This window comes from Vespula vulgaris, chromosome 16 (genome assembly GCF_905475345.1).
Source record: "Vespula vulgaris chromosome 16, iyVesVulg1.1, whole genome shotgun sequence".
NCBI lineage: Eukaryota > Metazoa > Arthropoda > Insecta > Hymenoptera > Vespidae > Vespula > Vespula vulgaris.
Genome location: NC_066601.1, coordinates 507,215 through 526,113, shown reverse-complemented (window position 1 = coordinate 526,113; position 18,899 = coordinate 507,215). Strand labels below are relative to the sequence as shown.

The window sequence follows — 18,899 nt, the reverse complement described above, 5'->3', positions numbered from 1 at the left end:
GAAATAATTTTAAAGATCTTTGATTTAAAATTCCCACCAAAAGTTTTTATTGAAGGATACTTCTCTATAATATATTTATTTTAGGTTTGCAGTATAGGTCTGTGAACCGAAATATGTGATACATGTAAATGACACAGATTATAACCTATAGATAATAACTCTGGTTTGACATATTCTACAGGCATATGGTTGTACAATCAAAATGGTTTTTTTGGAAAATGACACGGTAATTTCTTAAATAAATCTAAATTATTTGTTATAAATATTAGAAAAGTAAATATAATTTTTCAGTTCTTAGTGGAGCTCACAAGGTTGTTTGATAAATCAAGGTTATCTGGCTCTGTAATGCTCACTATTAAAAGGTGTAAGTATTTTTAAAGGTAAATTTATTTTATTTTTCTTAATAATATAATCTACTTTTCTTCACTATAATTACTATCTTTCAAACAAATTGTTTTTGATTGGTTTAATTTTCATTTAAATAACTTTTTACATGTAGACAATATTTTAAAATCAATGTTAACAAAAATGAAATGATATAGTTAGACATTTAATAAAGATTTATTTGTAAAAACTTTTTGTGTGTATATATAAAATATTTATTACGTATATAATATCTTATATATCATAAATAATGTCAAAATACATCTTGTTTAATTGATAATTTTTGTGTCATAGTTAATGGACACAATAAACCTGTACCTAGAAAGGGCAGACCACCATTATCAACACCAAGTGAATTTCTTTGTCTTGTGCGAGCTACCTTCCGCAGCAAAAAAATTTCGACCATTGTATGTATAATTCTAAAATTATATAAATATAGATAATAAATTTAATCTCTGTAAAGAAAACTTTCTTGGATTTTAGATACATTCCAAAGACGTTAATAAGTTCCAGCAGGCATATTGGAATCTTTTAAAAACAAATATAAATGGCCTGAAAAAGTTAAAAAAAGTAAAATCAGCAAAACCTAAAGTTCATTAAAATAATAAATTGAAAAGACCACGTTTATTTACTGTTATTACAATTTTCCTAATATTATATATATATATATATACACAAGATTTTTTTTAATGTATAGGCAATATTAAGATAAATAAGAAATAAAATACGTTTTATGTAAATACTTGCAATAAATTATTAATGAATAACTTATAGCTGAATAAATTAATTCATAAAGAGGTTATTAGCATAAATATGCGCAGATACGTTTGGATATTTGTGAAATTGAAAGTATTTGATTCTGATGGCATTATCGGTTATCATTCAAATTTATAATTGATTTGAATCAATCTTTCAATCGTTAATTTTTCAATTAATCATATATCATTCCAATTCAAAAAATTGAAAGATAGTGTTTTTTCTTGCAGAACTTCAATCTAGATTAAATTTAACCAATGACCACGAATAATGATCAAAATTAAACCTGTGACAGGATAAAAAATTATATAGCCATGATGATGTGATATGATTTAATCGATATTTTTAATAATGATTACATACATATTTATGCTTAGAAATTAGTAACAAAAGTATCTCAATAAATTAAACAAATTTGCAGAAATTTGTATATAATAGAACATTAAAGTAAAATAAAAGATTATACGAATACTGTAAATTAAATTTTATATTAATATATAAAAAAGAGATGCTAAAGACTTGTATGTGATGATATGGAGAAGAAAATGATAAATAAGATTTGATGAGAGACTAAGATAAAAAGGACTTTGATTTAAAGTTTACTTAAGTCAGTCACTCTTGGCTTTATAATAATTTACGCCAGCTATAAGAACAGATATAATTTTTAACCGATTTTGATATACAAGATTTTAAAGACGAAGATTTAATCCACCGGTCCTCCTTTCCAAATTTTTAAAAAAGCTTCATTTTCTTGGGAAAAAATCGTGTTAAGAAATTGTATTTTTTCAAAAATAAGATATAATAATTCAAGAAGAGTTTATTCAAAAATATAAAACTTTTCCAAAAATTCGAAAAGTAGGATCGGTGGATTAAACCTTCGTTTTTAAAATAAGACCTTCTTCATCAAAATGGGTTAAAAATGACATCTATTAATATCGCTGGCGTAAACGATGTTTTCGATATTTTTCGCAAAAAAAAGTTTAGTACTGTGGCGCCTCTCGAAATTTGCAACAAAAAAGAAGAAGCTTGTACCCCCACTACTGATTTTCATATCACGCTTGCATATGTATGCCCGTAAAGTAGAGATTGCTGCTTAGTGTGTCGTGTCTGTAAATAGCGATATCAGATTTTGTAAACGTTTCCAAACGTAAAGAATGCGTTTTACGACGCTCGCATTTAGAAACTTCAGTAACTCACTCGATGATTTTAATGAGCTTTGGACAAACTATAATAAAAATAAGGAAGTACATGTCTAATCGTTCATGTCAATGGATCTGAATTTTTTAAATATTTTTCAATTTTTGAACAATTTGTAGTTCAAGATTGTAGTTTAAGATTTTATAGACTAAAAAGATAGGCATTCTATAAGTAATGTGTAGCACATTAGTAATTCTAGTCTAGATTTGTAATTCAGAAATCGAGGCTAAAAGATTCTGATTTTTTTTTTTTTATTGTATCGACGTAAACAAAAATAATGAATTAATTTATTCCTCTTTTCCTTACTTGATAATATAGTAAGGTGTTATTATTCAATCTCTTATATTTATTTCCTCTACTGATGATTAACGTAAATGCAGTGATACATGCTAGATAGAATACAGCAACAGTATAATTTTATTTGAAGACAAATGCATACAAAGTATACACATTTGTCGATTATTTTTTCAAAATTAATAATTAGTGAATATATATATCATATATTATTTTTAATAAAGATCAAAACACGAGTTCGTCTCCACATTACCTACGAGATTTTTCTATTGGCGTTATTTTGTTATGGTTTCCTTTGTAGGAGTTCACTTCGTATTATTATTACCGCTATTAGTATAATAACAATAGTATGTAATATAATAATATAGTAATAAGAACAAATAGAAGATTATATTTATAATATGTACATCATGACGCATGATGATGGTAATTTATGATAACAAAATAAGGAATAATGTGTCATTTTATGTCATGATTTATCATACGAATTCTCAACAAATCGTGTCCTTAATAACTTAATAACTAGAAACATGATCGCCTATCGATAAATACGTCTTATACAAATGACCTATGGTGACAAGTATGAAACATTTTTTTTTGTTTAAATATATATAAATTATATTTAAGTACATTATTATTATTATTATATTATATTATATTATTATTGTTATCAGTAGTAATATAGAGTGAACTAGTCATACAGGGGAAATACATAGTTGAAGCAGTATAGAGAAGACTAGTCATACAGAGGAAACTCGTAAAAGAAAAAAAGCGTTGGGAGTTCTACCTCATAGGTAGTGTGGAAATAAACTCATGTTTTAATTTGTATTAAAATAATATAAGTACTCAATAAGAAAACATTGGACAAAATCTTATTTTTGTCGCAAATTTATACACTAGTTCTTATATGTGTTAATTATATTGTATTTATTATTTTCTATGCATTTATCGTGAAACAAATGCGTATCGACGTCGTATCTAGCACGGATCACTGTTAAATGCATGGGCTATCAAGAAAATATATATATATAAGAGGCTGAAAAGTGTGAGTTCACAGTTTACTAACACTACTTACTCTACCTACAAAACCAATTGTTATGTACGCGGAGAGGGGAATAATCACAAGTTTATACACCGATACAATAGACGTATGGCGGGGACAGCGTTCCCCGCTCGTATTCGTAGTTCATATTTTGTCCATACCTGTCGCTGAAGTCACGCACGCTTTGAGCAGAAGATAATAAACAGTCTTAAGAATTGAATAAGTTTAATAGAAAATATAATTTGAATATAGTGTTGTTTGAGAAAAGGTTAAAAAAAAGAAAGAAAGATAATACATACAAGAAAATGTCAATATAATAGTCTGACAATTTGGACACAAGTACACAATAGTATATAAGTATTTATATACAATATAAAAACTATATGCGAGTATGAAGAATAAATATTGATAATACACGTTACTTTGATTCGATCGTAAAATTATATTAAAAAAATAGAGTAGAATTAAATCTCTTATTATTATATATTTTTGTTCATATGTCCAACATAACAAATTATGTAATAAAAAGAAAAAAATTCTTTAAATTTCTCTTTACTTTTATTTTTTGAAATGTATATAAATTGTTTTGTACAATTTAGTAATAATAAGATGAAAGGTGATTATTATAATTCTAAGAGGATTATAAGTTTATGATAGTAAGCATATTAAAATGAAAAGACTTTATTTATTTTTGCTCAGAAACTCTATACACCTTAATAATGATAAATACACAAACATTTTAGTAAGATATAAATTTAATAATACAAGATGAATTCTAATGTTTTTATGAAGATCGATAAAATTATGTAAAATGTGTCTCAGATATTTATACAGTCTCAATTAGCTTTCTAAACAAATAATTCTACAGCTTAAGCGATTGATTACAATAGTTCGACACTCCAATTTGTATATGTAGATATTTGAAATATACGTCATAACATAGATATGTTATTTATGCAACTTCGATAATAAAAATAAGATGTAAATGTTTTTTTATTTATGTTTGCATATAAGTTACATTCGATTATTTTGTTTTTAATTCTTATTGATAATTATTATGTGATGTGTATGATTTTTTATAAAATGACACCTTTTTTTGTTTAATAGAATATTTAAAAGTATTTGAAATATATGTGCGTGGCTATCGGGATAATATATGTTATAAATTCTTTAACTTATCAGAAGCTAAGAACATACTTAGTTCAATCCTCATCACATTATTTTCTATCACAAATATGTTGAATGTAAGAATGTAGAAGATTTATGATAAGCCATGATCTACATGTAAATATATAAATATGTTCTTTTTGAAATGTTGACGCTTTTTTATACTTGAAGTATTTTTTAAAAAATGCTTCAACTAACAAATTCATTAAGTAAACTAAAGAAATTGATAGATTCTTTGCAATTTTACTGTATTATCAATATTATTCTATAAATTTTATCAAATTAAATTAATTTGAATTTGATGTGTAATAGTTATACAGACTTATATTTAAATATTTAATATCAATATACACCAAAATTTCTTTTTTTGTTATAAATTCTTTACAAACTGATAGACTTGAAATAAAAAATAGATATATTGCATAAGTTGCATTTTAGGAATTATCACAACTATTCATTTATGATGCGTGAGATATTTTTATTTTATTATTAAGAAAGAGAGCAATTCAAGATTTCATGAATATTACAGCTTTTTTAAATGTATTTGTTATAATTACATGTGAAAGCTTATATAATGTAAAAAACATGTAAAGTATAATAAGATTTTATACTATATACAAGAAATAGATTGAAATGATATTATATATGTTAATAAGATTTTTTGCAAAAAAGAAAAGAAAAAGAAAGAAAAGGTATGAAGAAATAGAACTATTTGAAAAAAATCTTTAAGTTATAATGCTTCCATGGCTTGATCAATATGTATTTTATGAGAAGAAAAACGTAATATCTTAGTAAATTTAGTTACGAGTTTGTGATCATCAACTTAAACAAATATACAAACTCACAGCATGTCTTATATTTTGTATTACGCAGTTTTGTTACATGTTCCATACTTTCCAGAATCATTCTTATTAATCGAATACTTTTTACAGACACACAAGAGAGAGAAAGATGCATTGCTTTATAATACAACCGACACATTTTACAATACAAACAAAAAGAAACTATATCGAATATTTCTCTTTACATCAATTATATGGTTAAATGAAATAATTAAGTTAGATTTTAGACATTTAGGAGATCCACATCAACATGTGTCAGGTAGTACTTATTTAATAACTTAGATATTTAGTTACACACTTTTAAAGAGCCATGAAAAGACATGGCGCATATTATCTTACAATAATGAAATGAAAAAATTTTGTGAAAATTTTTTAGAGATGAAGGATATTAAAAAACACACAGTTTCCAGGTTAAGCAAAAGGACACTGCTACTCCATTATTTTCACAAGTTAAAAAACCCTGTCTTCCTTTTCCAATTTGAGATGAAGTGTAGAAATGCAAGACAATTGTAGACCTAAAAGCTTTTGCAACAGTGTCACAAGATTTCTTGCACTTTTCATTCCTGAATACTGGGCGGTTTATATTGTTACGTGTTAAAAAGTATACATTTTGCTAAGAGATATTTAATCTCACAGCATTAACGAACGTTTTATCGGCAGATGATTGTTATTCAGTCAAGAAGTAAATTGTGATTGATACACACACGCACGCGTACATATAAATATATGTATGCACGTATCTTTTTTCTTACAAAATACAGATGCACTAAGAATCTTTCACTTAGTTGCAAGAGATATATAACTGAACTTTTATTTTATTTTCACAAATAATCACACGTTTATGTGCGAAGTCAGTCCTCTATATTGTACGTTGTCATAAAAAGCATCGTTCGGAAACATGCAACTCTCTAATTATTTTTCGGTTGTAATTGCACGATCATTTGTAAATCCACAATGGTCTTCTCCAACATTTCAAGCCGCGACATGTTAGTTAAAGAACATCGCAACTGATTTGTACAGCTATTAGATGTCACGGTGGTAATTAAATTTGTAGATATTGAACCGGCATTGGTAGAAATAGTTTCCATTTGAGCATTATCCTTATGTCGTGAACTAGTTTTTTCATCTATAGAATCAGGAGATGTATCATTTTGTTCTACAATGTTTTTATCTTCAATATCTATATTAGAAACAGTTTTCTGTTCGTCAATTTCTGTAATCTGATGTAGATCCTTTTTAGTTTGGTCATTGTCATCGCTAATATTAAACTTACGTTTTTTTGAAGGGGCTTCTATTTCCTGTTGATTAGATTCTTTGACTTTTATCGTTCGAGTACGCGATAATAAAGTTTCTAAAGCTGATTGTAAGCTAGTAGGTGGTTTCAGTCTTGTACTGCTACTATAAACAAGAGCTAAAGCTCGTAAATCACCAGTTAGTCTATGAGCAGATGCTTGAATATCAACCGCTTCCACCATTGCTGTCATAGAACTAACTAAGTTATCAATAAGTAGGCAGGTTTGCTCAGTTAATACATGATTGGCGAGTTTAGGGAAGAAAGTTTTTAAGAAAGCATGTATTGCAGGTACTCCTAATGAAGATCTTTCATCTAATAGAACAGCATCTACATAATCCACTGTATAGGAAGAACAAAGGAGAGATGCTATATGCTTTCTATCTATATGTGTGGCAGCATGGACATCCAACCATAATCTTGGAAATAATGCCAAATGTAAGGGAACACCTGGAATATGAAATTGGTGATGAAATCTACGATTAATTCCATACAGAATTAGATATTAAATATTATGATTACCTTCAAATCCTAACATAGCACTTAAGTTAACCAATGTTTCTGTCATGCAATCATTATTGATTGCAAGTCTGCACATAACATCGATCAACTCATGATATGGTAAATAAAATTCAAGCAAGGCGCTATCATATTCTGGATCTACTCCTCTAGATGCTTCAAGTTGAGAATGTGGTACTGCCATTTGCACCATTGGTCTAGCAGGTCTTGTAGGCATTTTTCCTGGTGGAGTAGATCTCCTTGGAAGATAAGGACCAGGTGGAACAGCTGCATGAGACTCTTGAAGAGCTGCATGACAATGAGATAATAATGGCGCTAGAACAAGTATAGCATCTGCAGGAACAAGCATAACGAGTTCTTTTAGAAGATCGATTGCCAAATTACGCATATCTGGTGGATTATACGTATTTAATAATGTTGCCAATTTTCTTAATACATCTGGCCACTCCTTGCAATTGGCAAGGATATTTCTTGCATCAGGTCCATCTCTTGCTGTACGAATACATCTTACTAATTCTACAATAATAGCTATTAATTCAGCTAAGTCACCAGCCACGTGGCATGCAGTTGCTTCATGGTACATTATATGTAACATGTGAAAAGCTTCAAGAGCCATGCTTAGACCTCCATTGTATACAACATACAAACGATCATCGTCCGATTCTATAAGAATCCTGATAAAAACAAATATATAATCCTATTATGCATTATTCCACAATAAGAAAATTGTATCAGAGAATAACATACCGAAATGCAGAAATTAATGTAGCCCAACAGGAACGACCATCCAGCCCTTGTAAGTACGAAGATAGTGTACCTCTTCTAAATGATGCAATTTCAGCTTCTTCTTGTTCTGTTTGATCTGGATGCCTGGCAACTAGTAGTTGCATCAATTTGAATAATTCATCTACCGCCTAGATCAAAAAATCATCTTTAAATACAAATATCAACCATATATGATATATTAGAAAAGTCTTTTCTTTTATAATGAAATATTAATAATGATTAATACACACGCGCGCGCACACACATGACAATTACACACTATATGATAATTATCTATGAAAACTTACAGTAGAATATTGGGTAGGATGCGGTGTGATATTTTTAAAAGCCCATTGTATATTTTGATGCGCAGCTAATTGTCTCGTAAATGTTCGTGATTGCTGACAACAAACTCGTAATAATCCGTAATAAGCAGGTAACATTACTCGGTTGAATAATACAACATCTTGATCTTCGTGATCGGCACTATTAGAAAAATAAATAAAATTAATTTACTTCTAGCATACATGCAAGTTAGTTGGTATTATTATATATAAATGAACAACTTACAGTATATAATTAAATGCAATATTTTTGGTTATATGTGGATTATGAAGTATCATGGCTACATTTTCAGGACAATCAGAACAAACATGATACCAAAATAATAATACAGCTTGCTTATTATGATGTACTGGAATGCTTGGTTCCGAAAGCTTTGGATGAAATAATGTCCATAAATCATTTAAATATTGCCCAAACTGAAATGTATAATTTTAAATAATTATTAGTTTTATTTTAAAATTATTTGAAACAATTTCGTATATGAAATACATACCATTAATTTCTCTGTTTTAGAGACAACACAATATGTAAGCAATGCAAAATAGGCAGTGAGTTTCATTGTACCATGAGTTTGTAAATCAATATAATGTCTTGCGGGTTGCAATAATCTTAAAAGTGCAGTATAAATTTGGTGCAATATTAATGTAGCTTCTGGAGATAATTGAAGTTCTCTAGAAGTGTTACATCCTAATCCCAATCGATGAGCACTGCGATATCCTTGTCTAAAATGAGTTGAAGGTACAAGTGATACTAAAAGGAAAGCAGCAGCAGAACGAACTCTTTGGTTTGAATGTTCAAGAAGAAAATGTTGCAACCAAGTGTCTAATCCTTGTAGAACCCATGCATGTGCAAGTTTGCTTCTGGTAACAGCAAGAGCCAACCATTCAAGAGCTCCATGAGGTGCAACTCTAGCTGCTTCCCATACTCTACCCAGAATTAATTGTGTCATACAGGGTAATCCACTAGGACCTGAACTTTCGGTAAGCAGAGTCAAAAGTTTGAAAAACGGTTGACAAACATCTGTATGTTTGGTTATTGCTTGAAAAATCATTGTCACAATATGTATAGCCAATCTATCATTCCATCGACACAAAGATTGAATTAAATTTCTTGTTTGATTCAAATTAATGACATCTCGTGTTTGCTGATATAAAAATGGAAATCCTTTACCTCCTGCTACTGCACTTAGATCTGTTGGCGATAAAGTTAATCTGCAAAATTGTAAAATATTTCTAAACATTCGCGATTGTATGAACACAGATATATATAGATGAATATTAAATGAAATTTAATTTTAAAATCATAAAAAATTAAATTTAAAATGATTTTTCTTTCATGTACAGATCCATTCCTACCTATGATCCGGTCCTCTACTACGTTCAACTAATGTTGCTATTAGTGTAATCATCTTATCTAGCGAAGCTGGTCTCAATTTATCTGTTGGTACTGTTACAATTTCTTCTTCTTCTTCTTCTTCGCTAACTGCGTCAACGAACTCATGTGTTTTATGACCTAGATAAAAGTTTACCATCGTAGAAATAGCCTGTACTCGTATAAGGAATAATGTCTCCTCTTCTCCCATTTTACTAAACTCGTATAAGAAACTAAAGTATTCTGTAAGATGTTTTAAATGTTGCTTAGCATGTTCCATCAAAGATAAAAGCATTCTAACGAATCTTGTAACGCACGATCGAGTGCCAACAGTGGTTAAATCGTTTTCTTCATCACAAAGCAGATAGAGAGGTGCTTCTGTAGCGCGTAATCGTTGAATGACATGAATACATAATCTTTGAAACATTTGTCTTACCATTTGATTAGGACATTTTACTAATATTTGTATAGGCCACCATGAATTACTAGCCATTCTTTCAAGAAATCTGGCGCATGCACCAGGTGAACCATTAAACTGTTTTGTAAGTAATTCTACCCATTGAACCATGGTAGGTTTTTCTTTAGCATGAATAAATGTTTCCATGAAAAAAGAGGTTGAAAGTTCAGCAGACATTTCCGTAATATCTGGTTGAACAGAAAGTAATGTTTGTGGTATGTAACCACATATTTGCCACATAAATGTAAAGTAGGTATGCTCAAATATATTTTTGTCCTGCAAAAAGTGCATATTATCTTGCCATATCCAATCTTCTAACTCTTTATTTAGTTCTAAAGGTGGTAATTTATTTGTTTGCTTATGACTTAGCAAAGATGATCGTAAACTAGTTGGGCTGGAAACAGTAGCTTCTTCTTCTTTCAACTGATCACCAGGATCTGTACACCACTCATAGAAAAGCATGTATGCTGAGTTTGTCTTCTCAAAACTGAAATCCATGAATTTATCTGTTACAGAATCATATGTTTTACTGGTCATCTCACCACCAAAACATTCTGCTGCAATTTGATTTGGATCAAATGGTTTAACTTCAGCATCATTAAATAAAAACCATTTGTCCTTATTAGGAGAAGTACGATCTCTAATAAAACTATAGTAATGTCCTCCATCAGCTGTACCAGTATGCACAGTAACACCAATTAAATCGTACTGATAATGTTCCATTTCTTCTTCTTCTTCGCCATCTAAGGCAGTATGTTCTTTATTCTCAATTTTGATATTAGCAGATGCTTTTCTTTCCTCTTGATAATGTTGCGGCATCAATTTTTTCTCTACGTATCCCGACATATCCAATCTTAAAGGAAAACTAAAATGTGTGTTAACTTTCTCTTTAAGCATAGTGCCCATATTAAAAGTATATCTCATTGTATTAAAACATAATATATGTGGAAGTTTTTTAAAGCATGCTCTCTTCTCTGCTCTTGCTTTTTTGCCACATTGAGAACACGTGTACATATTATCTCCTTCTAGAGTGTCTTTGACAGTTACCTCATCTAAACTTTCATAGAGATTTCTCATATCAGCTACTTGACAACGAACTGTATAAAATTCCTCAAGTGTACGGCTTACATGTTCGCAATCTAGCGAGACCACATTATTCGATATTACTCCACAAAATAAAGTTTTTACTAAATTTTTCAAATCGCTCGTCATTTCTTCTAACTTAGATACGAGATCTATAAAAAACTCTGCCATATCTTTCTGTTCTCCCGTATTTAAGGGTTCATGATTCATAGTATACACGCGACAGAAACTTCTAGGATTGTATGCTTTTCTCTCAGATTCCAATAAATATGCAAACATTCGTTGTAATTCACGTAATGTCAGCTGATGTTTATTAGCTCTATTGCAATCAGCTCCTAAGATAGAAATACGTGCTTGAGGCATCATGTAAAGATGTTGCATACAACTAGCCATATAACATGTTGCACCTAAATTTGTAAGTCCTACATATCCACAATCTGATCGTCCATCTTCGTGTGGCCAGTAATCCCATGGATATGGAGAATGTGGACCAGGCCTATGTTGAGTTAACAATTTCTCATGAAGTATATAATAATTATCTGGTGCAGATTTTACAAGCTCAACTAATAAATCAAATGCTGCTGATCTAGAAACTTGACTTTTACATTTGGGAACATGTTTTGATCGAGGATTTGGCAATGCAAATAAAAAATCAAATACTTCATGTAATAAATTTTGCCCAATTTTCCCTTGCTTGCAAGGTGGATTATGCGTCATGATATTACATGCAAGATTTAATAAACCAACCAAACCATCATCTTCCACTGTGTTATGTCGCATTTCGAGATGTTCTCTGTTAATAATAGAATCAATAACTCTGATTGCCAAAGCTTCTAAGTCTATGGTCCCATTAGACAAATCATCTGAGACATCTTTAATAACTTCTCGTGGAAGAGAATCGACTAAACGACATACAAGCCAAAAATAATCTCTACAAGCAGGCCCATATGGTTCCTTGCCATCATCAAGAACAGGATGTAAATGTAATGGTAAATCTGGCTTTCTGTGAGAAGGTTGCATAGCTTCTGCGATCACAAGATGTTCAAGTAATGTGTTTAGCATTGGTACAATAAGACCAGAGGGTTCAGAATTATCGTTTTCTGTTCCTGTTGTTCCTAAGCATAATCTATAGAAAGCAGTACACACTTCTCTTCGTACAGCTGGCTCAGGATCTTCCAATACAAGACGACGTAACCAAGTTTTTCCAAAAGGTTCAGATGATGAAAATAAGCTTTGTTTTACAACTGGATCACTATGTACCCAGCATACTAACAATGCCATAGTATAATGGATAACTTGAGATCTACCAAACACACCTGTTTTGTAATGATTTGGGTCACGTGGTAAAGATGCCTCATTCAAAATACTTGTTATTCTCGGCATAACAGTATTAACATTCATCATAGAAAGCATCGCATCACTAAGTTTAGGTATCAATAATTTATCTGCTTTACGTTTCTTCTCTTCTCTGACAACACCAAGATAACATAATTGCTTTAATAAGCTTGCAAGACAATCTTGTTGCCATTCACTACCATCTCCTTGTTCCAAACATTCAGACATAAAAATATCAAACAAATGCCGCAAACCTCCATGTTGAACAAACACTGTTGACCACGGTATATCCTTTTCTTTCTCATCATGATTATCATCTGCATCACCACCACCTTCATGTATAGGTGATGAACTTAAAGCGGAAGAAACAGAGGATTGCTGACATTCTGTTCCTCTTCTACTTAAAGATTCTACTATATACAAAGAATACATTAATTTTTGAGGACTGGCAGGATCCAATAAATCAGGTAAAGATGTCTCTCCCAATTTTTGAAAGCCTCTCAATAATGTCGGACTAGTAGGAAGTAAGGTTAATGTATCCCAGACTCTTCTAGAAAGAACCTGAGCTTTTGTATGTGGAATTTCTTGACCTCCTTTTACTGTGACCTTCATAGCACTAAGTGTTCTCATCAATGTAAAAAGCTGTTCAAAGTACTGTGGCCGCAATAGAAGAAGAGTTGGTAATGATTCTCTTGGTGGTGGAGGTAACAGAGACGGTGAATCCATATCTCTTTTATTACATCGACCAGTATTATTACGACCTGCACCAGGTGAAATAAAGACTAATTGTCCATCTTTAAAACCCATTTCTTGCAAAGTCTTTTCATCAAAGTCGATAGTTAATTCTTGACCTTGCGTAATCATTCTAATTGGGCCATCAGTAAGAAGAGATCCTAAAACTGAATTAGCATTTTGTGTCACATTTGTAGAAGTAGCTGCTTTTTCTTGATTATTTTGTGTATCATCCCACCACTTAGCAACTTCTGCTCTCAAATCTGCAACATAATCAGTATTTAAAAGGGTAAACCTTGTTTTTTCGGGTATTCCAGCAGGTTGGACAAAAATTCTTATATGTTGTCCTTTTTCTGACATACTCATAGCCATATGACTTCCCGCACCTCTACCTTCCAGTATCCAACGACGTAAATGATATGCATAGCGTTTCCTGAATACTTCTAGATGTGTTCTTAGTAAAAGCAGTGCTCTTTGTATACAACGTAAACTAGCTTCTTCATTTATTTCTAAATCTGCACTAGCTGCAGCAAGATGCATCATACATTGTGAAACAAATTCAGCTTCCTGAGACAATTGTCTAGATATGTAATAACCATTTAAATATTGAATAGCAGCCATACTGACATCTGTGCTCTTTGCCTTCAAAGCAATTTTCCACAGGAAATCCATTCCAACTGAGTCAACATCTCTTAAAGGTCTATCCAAATGTGCAGCAGCTAAACGTGCTAAATTGCATAATTGTTGGAAAAGACTAAGACCTGTCATGCTTATAGTTTCAGGTGGCAAACTTGGAAGTTTACGCATACATAAATGTTTCAATGTATCCATTCCAAGAGCATGTTGCTCTGTAGATTTTGCTTGACTTAATAACCAACTAAAAAGTTCATCAGCACACGTTGAATCCTGGGATAAGCATTGCCATAATATGTCCACTTGTTCAAGACTTAGGCGAAAACAATCCGGTGAACCCAAAGGTGAAAAAATTGAAGATAAAAATTGTAATCTAACTTGAATTTCCGTTTGATGCGAGTATAAACTACTTTTTGGTCCATTACTAGTACACGTTTTCAAATTATTAAAAAAATGTTTCATCATACCACGTTCACGATCAGCCCATGTCGTGATGGTATGTGCATCCATTGCACCAAATTGTTGAAAGCTTGCAAGTAACTTTGGTAATAATCTTAAAGATACAACTACAGAATGATTAGTCGCTAAATTTTCTAAGCAACCTTCAATGAATTTCATTGGTATTAAACGGTCAACATTAAAACACAGTAAATTACACAATGCTTTTTCCGCTTCTAATGCTAATCCTTCTCCCAGTTGACCAATTTTATCATCTTGCAAAAGATCCCACAATAATGTATTTCCTGGTTTGCATACCGTTTCTAAATTAAATTGAGAATTCAATCTTGATACCGCTTGACGGACTGTTCGCACTTGTGGAGGACGACATACAGATCTTCTAATAGTCATAGTTGGATGAGAATGATGTGGATGATAGGCTTGCATTTGAATAGCTGTCAAGTGACGTGCTGCCAGTTGTGCTAATTCTTCTTCACAACCACTTTCTTCGCCATCAAAATCTGCCATATTTTTCTCACTTTTATTAGATATTCTACTACTATAAGAACCTTCTTCATCTGAAAGCATTTCATCTAAACCAGAAGGTAAGAAAGTAGGTCCGCTCGCATGAACTAATCCAGCAAGTTCAGATATAACAGCTCCTGGACCATCTGCAGCAGCTAGTACTCCTGCTACATCGCTATCATCTTCATCATGAGATGTATCTGCAGAATCAGGTGCTCTGTCTACATTATGGCCTACTAATGACATATATTTATTTTTGTTTGCCCTTCTCAACAAAGATGCTGTTGTTGGTACTTGTTGATCAGTTGGATCTAAAGCCATGGCCTGTTGTTTGACTCGATCAAGAGTATCAACGACTTTTGATTCATCCAATGAGGTAAGTGTACCAGATTCTAAGCTACCATCTAATACATCTTCTGTTCTACTTTTACTAGTCAATAATTCTTTAGACTTTATGCTACCTTCTTGACCAACAATATCTTCCAATGTTTTTTCAATTGTTGTTATTGATCGTTTTTGAGGTTTCTTTCTTTTTCGTAATACTTTTCTTTTTTTCTTTTCATGGATTACTGGTTCTTCGGTATTTGACTTTTCTGTATCTGCTTCTACATCAGAACAGCTTTGCTTATCCTTTGTATCATCTTGCAATGCATTTGAAGATGTGTCTTTTGTTAGTTCAGTAGTACATTCGGATTTTTCAGAAACAGGGTCTTCTACTTCATTTAAATTTGATTCAACAGGGATGCTTTCTAAACTTTTACCTTTAAATGGACCTATTAAAAAAGGCAAATTCTTCTCTTAATTTATATTTTTATTATTGAAAAAGTAATTAAATGATTAATTAATATACCTTCTCCATCACTGCTATCTCCTCTTGCTTGTTTCCTCGGAGATGGACCGTCGGATAAAGTAGGACTAGGTTCCTCTTCATCTTCATCAGGACTACTACCATCCATACCACTTGGATCACTACTACTACTTCCTCCAACACCACTTGAACCTCTTAAAATTTCTCTGTTTTTCATAGTTAAACCTCTTGAATAACCCGAACCACCAGATGTCCATATAAATTTTATCAATGCTGATGCTAAAAACAAACTTTGCTCTGTATGATCCTTAGGTTCTAACTTTCCTAGTAAAGAATATAAGTGAAGAACAGGTGTGGGTGCTAAATGTTTCACTAATGGTGCCAATAAATCATATACTGGACGACCACAATGTTTTAACTGTGCAGCTTGCCAAATGGTATCCATATCTGAAGATGTAATTCTACCTTCCATAGCTAAGAAACTTAATACAATATGACTTTGTTTAATAACTTCTACATGTAAATTTGGTCCAAATATATGAGCTATGATATTATTATCAGTCAACCATGCAGCTAGCGCATGGCCTACTTGTTCAACTTCAGCAACTGTTTCACTATTACAAAGTTCATTAAATGCAGTAATATGAGCATTAATTTGAGCTACTCCTGCCAATCTCATAGTCAAAGTTGTGCTGGTAAAATATTTGAAGGCCAAGTCTAATCCATCTCGATCAAAGCTTGGCAATACTGCATCTATTGGATCTTTAACTGCACTCCACATGAAATCTTAACACACAGAAATATATTAAATCAAATTTGATTCATTTATATAGTTACGAGTATTTTGCTTCAGTTATATTTTTAATGTTTACCTGCCATAGTTCTGACTGCTGGTGTGCGTAATTCTTTATCTCCTAATCGGCACATGTACTTCATAACTCGACTACGTAGAGGTATAAATAATTGAATAACACTACCATAGTTCAACCAAAGTTTTAAATTACAAATTACTGCAACCATAGAATGTGCAAGGCTGACAGGCAGTGTATTCTCCATATCAAAACAACCAGACATTAAATTAAAACCACCTTGATGACAAAATATAGATACTGCACGAATCAAAGGTGCTGGTACTTCAGGGTCATGAGGTTCACAATAACCTCCTTCATCCTTTATAGATAAATAAAGATAAATAAATACATACAAAATAATTTCATTGAATATACTACATGGGTTATATTACCTTCACTGGAGCTAATGGATTTATAGCACCTCCATGTTTCATTGCAATATAGAGAGGAAAATTAAGTAAAAAAATTTTGGAGAGAAGATGAAATAATTTTTCTCTATCTTGTTGAGACCAACTAGATGTTTGATTTGTATCGCTTGTATTTCCTTTATTTGTGCTCTCTTCCTCGTCTTTTTCTTCTTTGACTGACTCTTTTGTATTATCTTGCTGTCCATCTTGTTGTATAGTTTGTAATTGTTGTAATGTACAGAGAACAATACTTTGAGTCAGTCTTATAAATCGATCAAAGTTTTTAATTTCTCGATAACAACACATACATTGTCTACAAATTGCAAAAAAATGTAATTTTTTTAATAAGCAAAAGATCTAGCCATATTATAACTAATAATCTATAACTAATAATATTTATTATTAATTTAACATTTATTATTATAACTAATAATATTTAATAATTAATATTTAAATTTTATCTCGTAAACAAATCAGATACCTTTGTACCCATTGGTTAACATAATGCAAAGTAGTGTCCACATCTGCTACACATAAAGTAGTTAATACATCTTGCTCTTTTGATGTTCGATCATCATCTATACATACAAGATTATTTCTATGAATATGTATTTAAAATATATACAAAATGTTTTATAACATCATTAAAAAAGTTAAAATTTATTATGTACAACATAAACTGTTTCTATCATTTAATAATTTTATTTTAATTTTATTATTGAGTTTTTTTAAATTAATATCATAAATATCGTTGTTATAATGCTCTAGAAAATTTTTAAATACTAAAATTGATCTCAGGTTATAAAGTTTTTAACAAACAATTATATGTAAAAAACAAAATACGATACTTATATATATGTATATAAATAGTAATCTATAAATTACTCTACTCCTACGTTTTCTCTATTACAATCATACAACTACGTTAATACATAAACTGTATGTAACGGAATAGAATAGGTTAAGATAAAATAGACTTGTGTATATTATGCTTACAAGAGAGCAGAAGATCATGAAAGTCAGCGCACACATCACACATGATTATTTTACTGTAGCCCCGAAAAGGCTTTTTTAATCACGTTAAGTTCATTACTCAATTTCATTACCATGCACTGCCAAAAATGATAATATTATTAAACATCTCTGTCTCTCTGACTATTCTGAACAGTTGATTAATTCGTTAGCCTCCATATTGCTTTTCTTGTCGCAGCTGCATTCACTCGTAACTTACTTCAAGTAAAAAGCTTTGTTTTTTTTCAATGTCTTTCTTTCTCTTTCGTTTAATTACAAATTGATTGAATTCTTTTTTTAAATTGAACGTAATTTTCACATATGTAAAATACTTCTCGTTAATAGCAATAACAATTTCGATTAGATAGTCAAATTTTCTATCTATATGAATGTCATTATGACAGAAGACAGCTGATCGTCGCCATGTTCCATGTATGCAACGTGGATTTCAAAACTATTTACTATATTAATAGTAACTAATAGCAGAAATATTAGTACAAAAAATAATAAAAAAATAAAAATACTTGTATTATATATGTGTATATATAATATTTTATAAATATATCTATTATATTGATTACACAATCAATATAATTATTATGTTTATACTTTACTCTGATATATTATTTTTATAATTAGACAAATA

At 30.8% G+C, this 18,899-nt stretch overlaps 2 protein-coding genes across 4 annotated transcripts; one reads left to right on the top strand and one right to left on the bottom strand.

Moving 5' to 3' along the window:
• Nucleotides 1-65: 65 nt before the first annotated feature.
• LOC127069648 (signal recognition particle 14 kDa protein) lies at nucleotides 66-1,002 on the top strand. The gene is made up of 4 exons (XM_051006865.1): nucleotides 66-226; nucleotides 292-364; nucleotides 679-791; nucleotides 868-1,002. The coding sequence occupies exons 1-4, from the start codon at nucleotides 203-205 to the stop codon at nucleotides 982-984; spliced, it is 327 nt and encodes a 108-aa protein (XP_050862822.1). The 5' UTR covers nucleotides 66-202; the 3' UTR covers nucleotides 985-1,002.
• A 4,672-nt stretch (nucleotides 1,003-5,674) lies between these two features.
• Nucleotides 5,675-18,687, bottom strand: LOC127069634 (ubiquitin carboxyl-terminal hydrolase 34). 3 transcript variants are annotated; one of them, XM_051006830.1, is made up of 13 exons: nucleotides 18,239-18,687; nucleotides 17,724-17,820; nucleotides 17,228-17,555; nucleotides 16,857-17,154; nucleotides 16,027-16,770; nucleotides 9,958-15,949; nucleotides 9,096-9,813; nucleotides 8,828-9,018; nucleotides 8,566-8,743; nucleotides 8,240-8,406; nucleotides 7,496-8,166; nucleotides 6,956-7,423; nucleotides 5,675-6,862 (listed from the first exon to the last, which is right to left on the bottom strand). In XM_051006830.1, exons 1-13 carry the CDS (start codon nucleotides 18,279-18,281, stop codon nucleotides 6,591-6,593), a joined length of 10,167 nt encoding a protein of 3,388 aa, XP_050862787.1. In that variant the 5' UTR covers nucleotides 18,282-18,687; the 3' UTR covers nucleotides 5,675-6,590. The 3 variants fall into 3 exon arrangements, with proteins under 3 accessions (XP_050862787.1, XP_050862788.1, XP_050862789.1); XM_051006831.1 differs by having other exon boundaries at nucleotides 5,675-7,423; nucleotides 9,958-13,843; nucleotides 13,943-15,949; XM_051006832.1 differs by having other exon boundaries at nucleotides 5,675-7,423; nucleotides 9,958-13,843; nucleotides 13,967-15,949.
• Nucleotides 18,688-18,899: the final 212 nt, after the last annotated feature.

Coding starts and splice junctions, on each gene's coding strand:
- LOC127069648 (XM_051006865.1), top strand. CDS start 203: ATGGTTTTTTTGGAAAATGACACG. Junction 365..678: donor AATGCTCACTATTAAAAGGT/GTAAGTATTTTT, acceptor TTTGTGTCATAG/TTAATGGACACAATAAACCT. Junction 792..867: donor GCAAAAAAATTTCGACCATT/GTATGTATAATT, acceptor CTTGGATTTTAG/ATACATTCCAAAGACGTTAA.
- LOC127069634 (XM_051006830.1), bottom strand. CDS start 18,281: ATGTGTGATGTGTGCGCTGACTTTCATGATCTTCTGCTCTCTT. Junction 16,771..16,856: donor AGCAGTCAGAACTATGGCAG/GTAAACATTAAA, acceptor CTGTGTGTTAAG/ATTTCATGTGGAGTGCAGTT. Junction 8,167..8,239: donor ACATTAATTTCTGCATTTCG/GTATGTTATTCT, acceptor TGTTTTTATCAG/GATTCTTATAGAATCGGACG.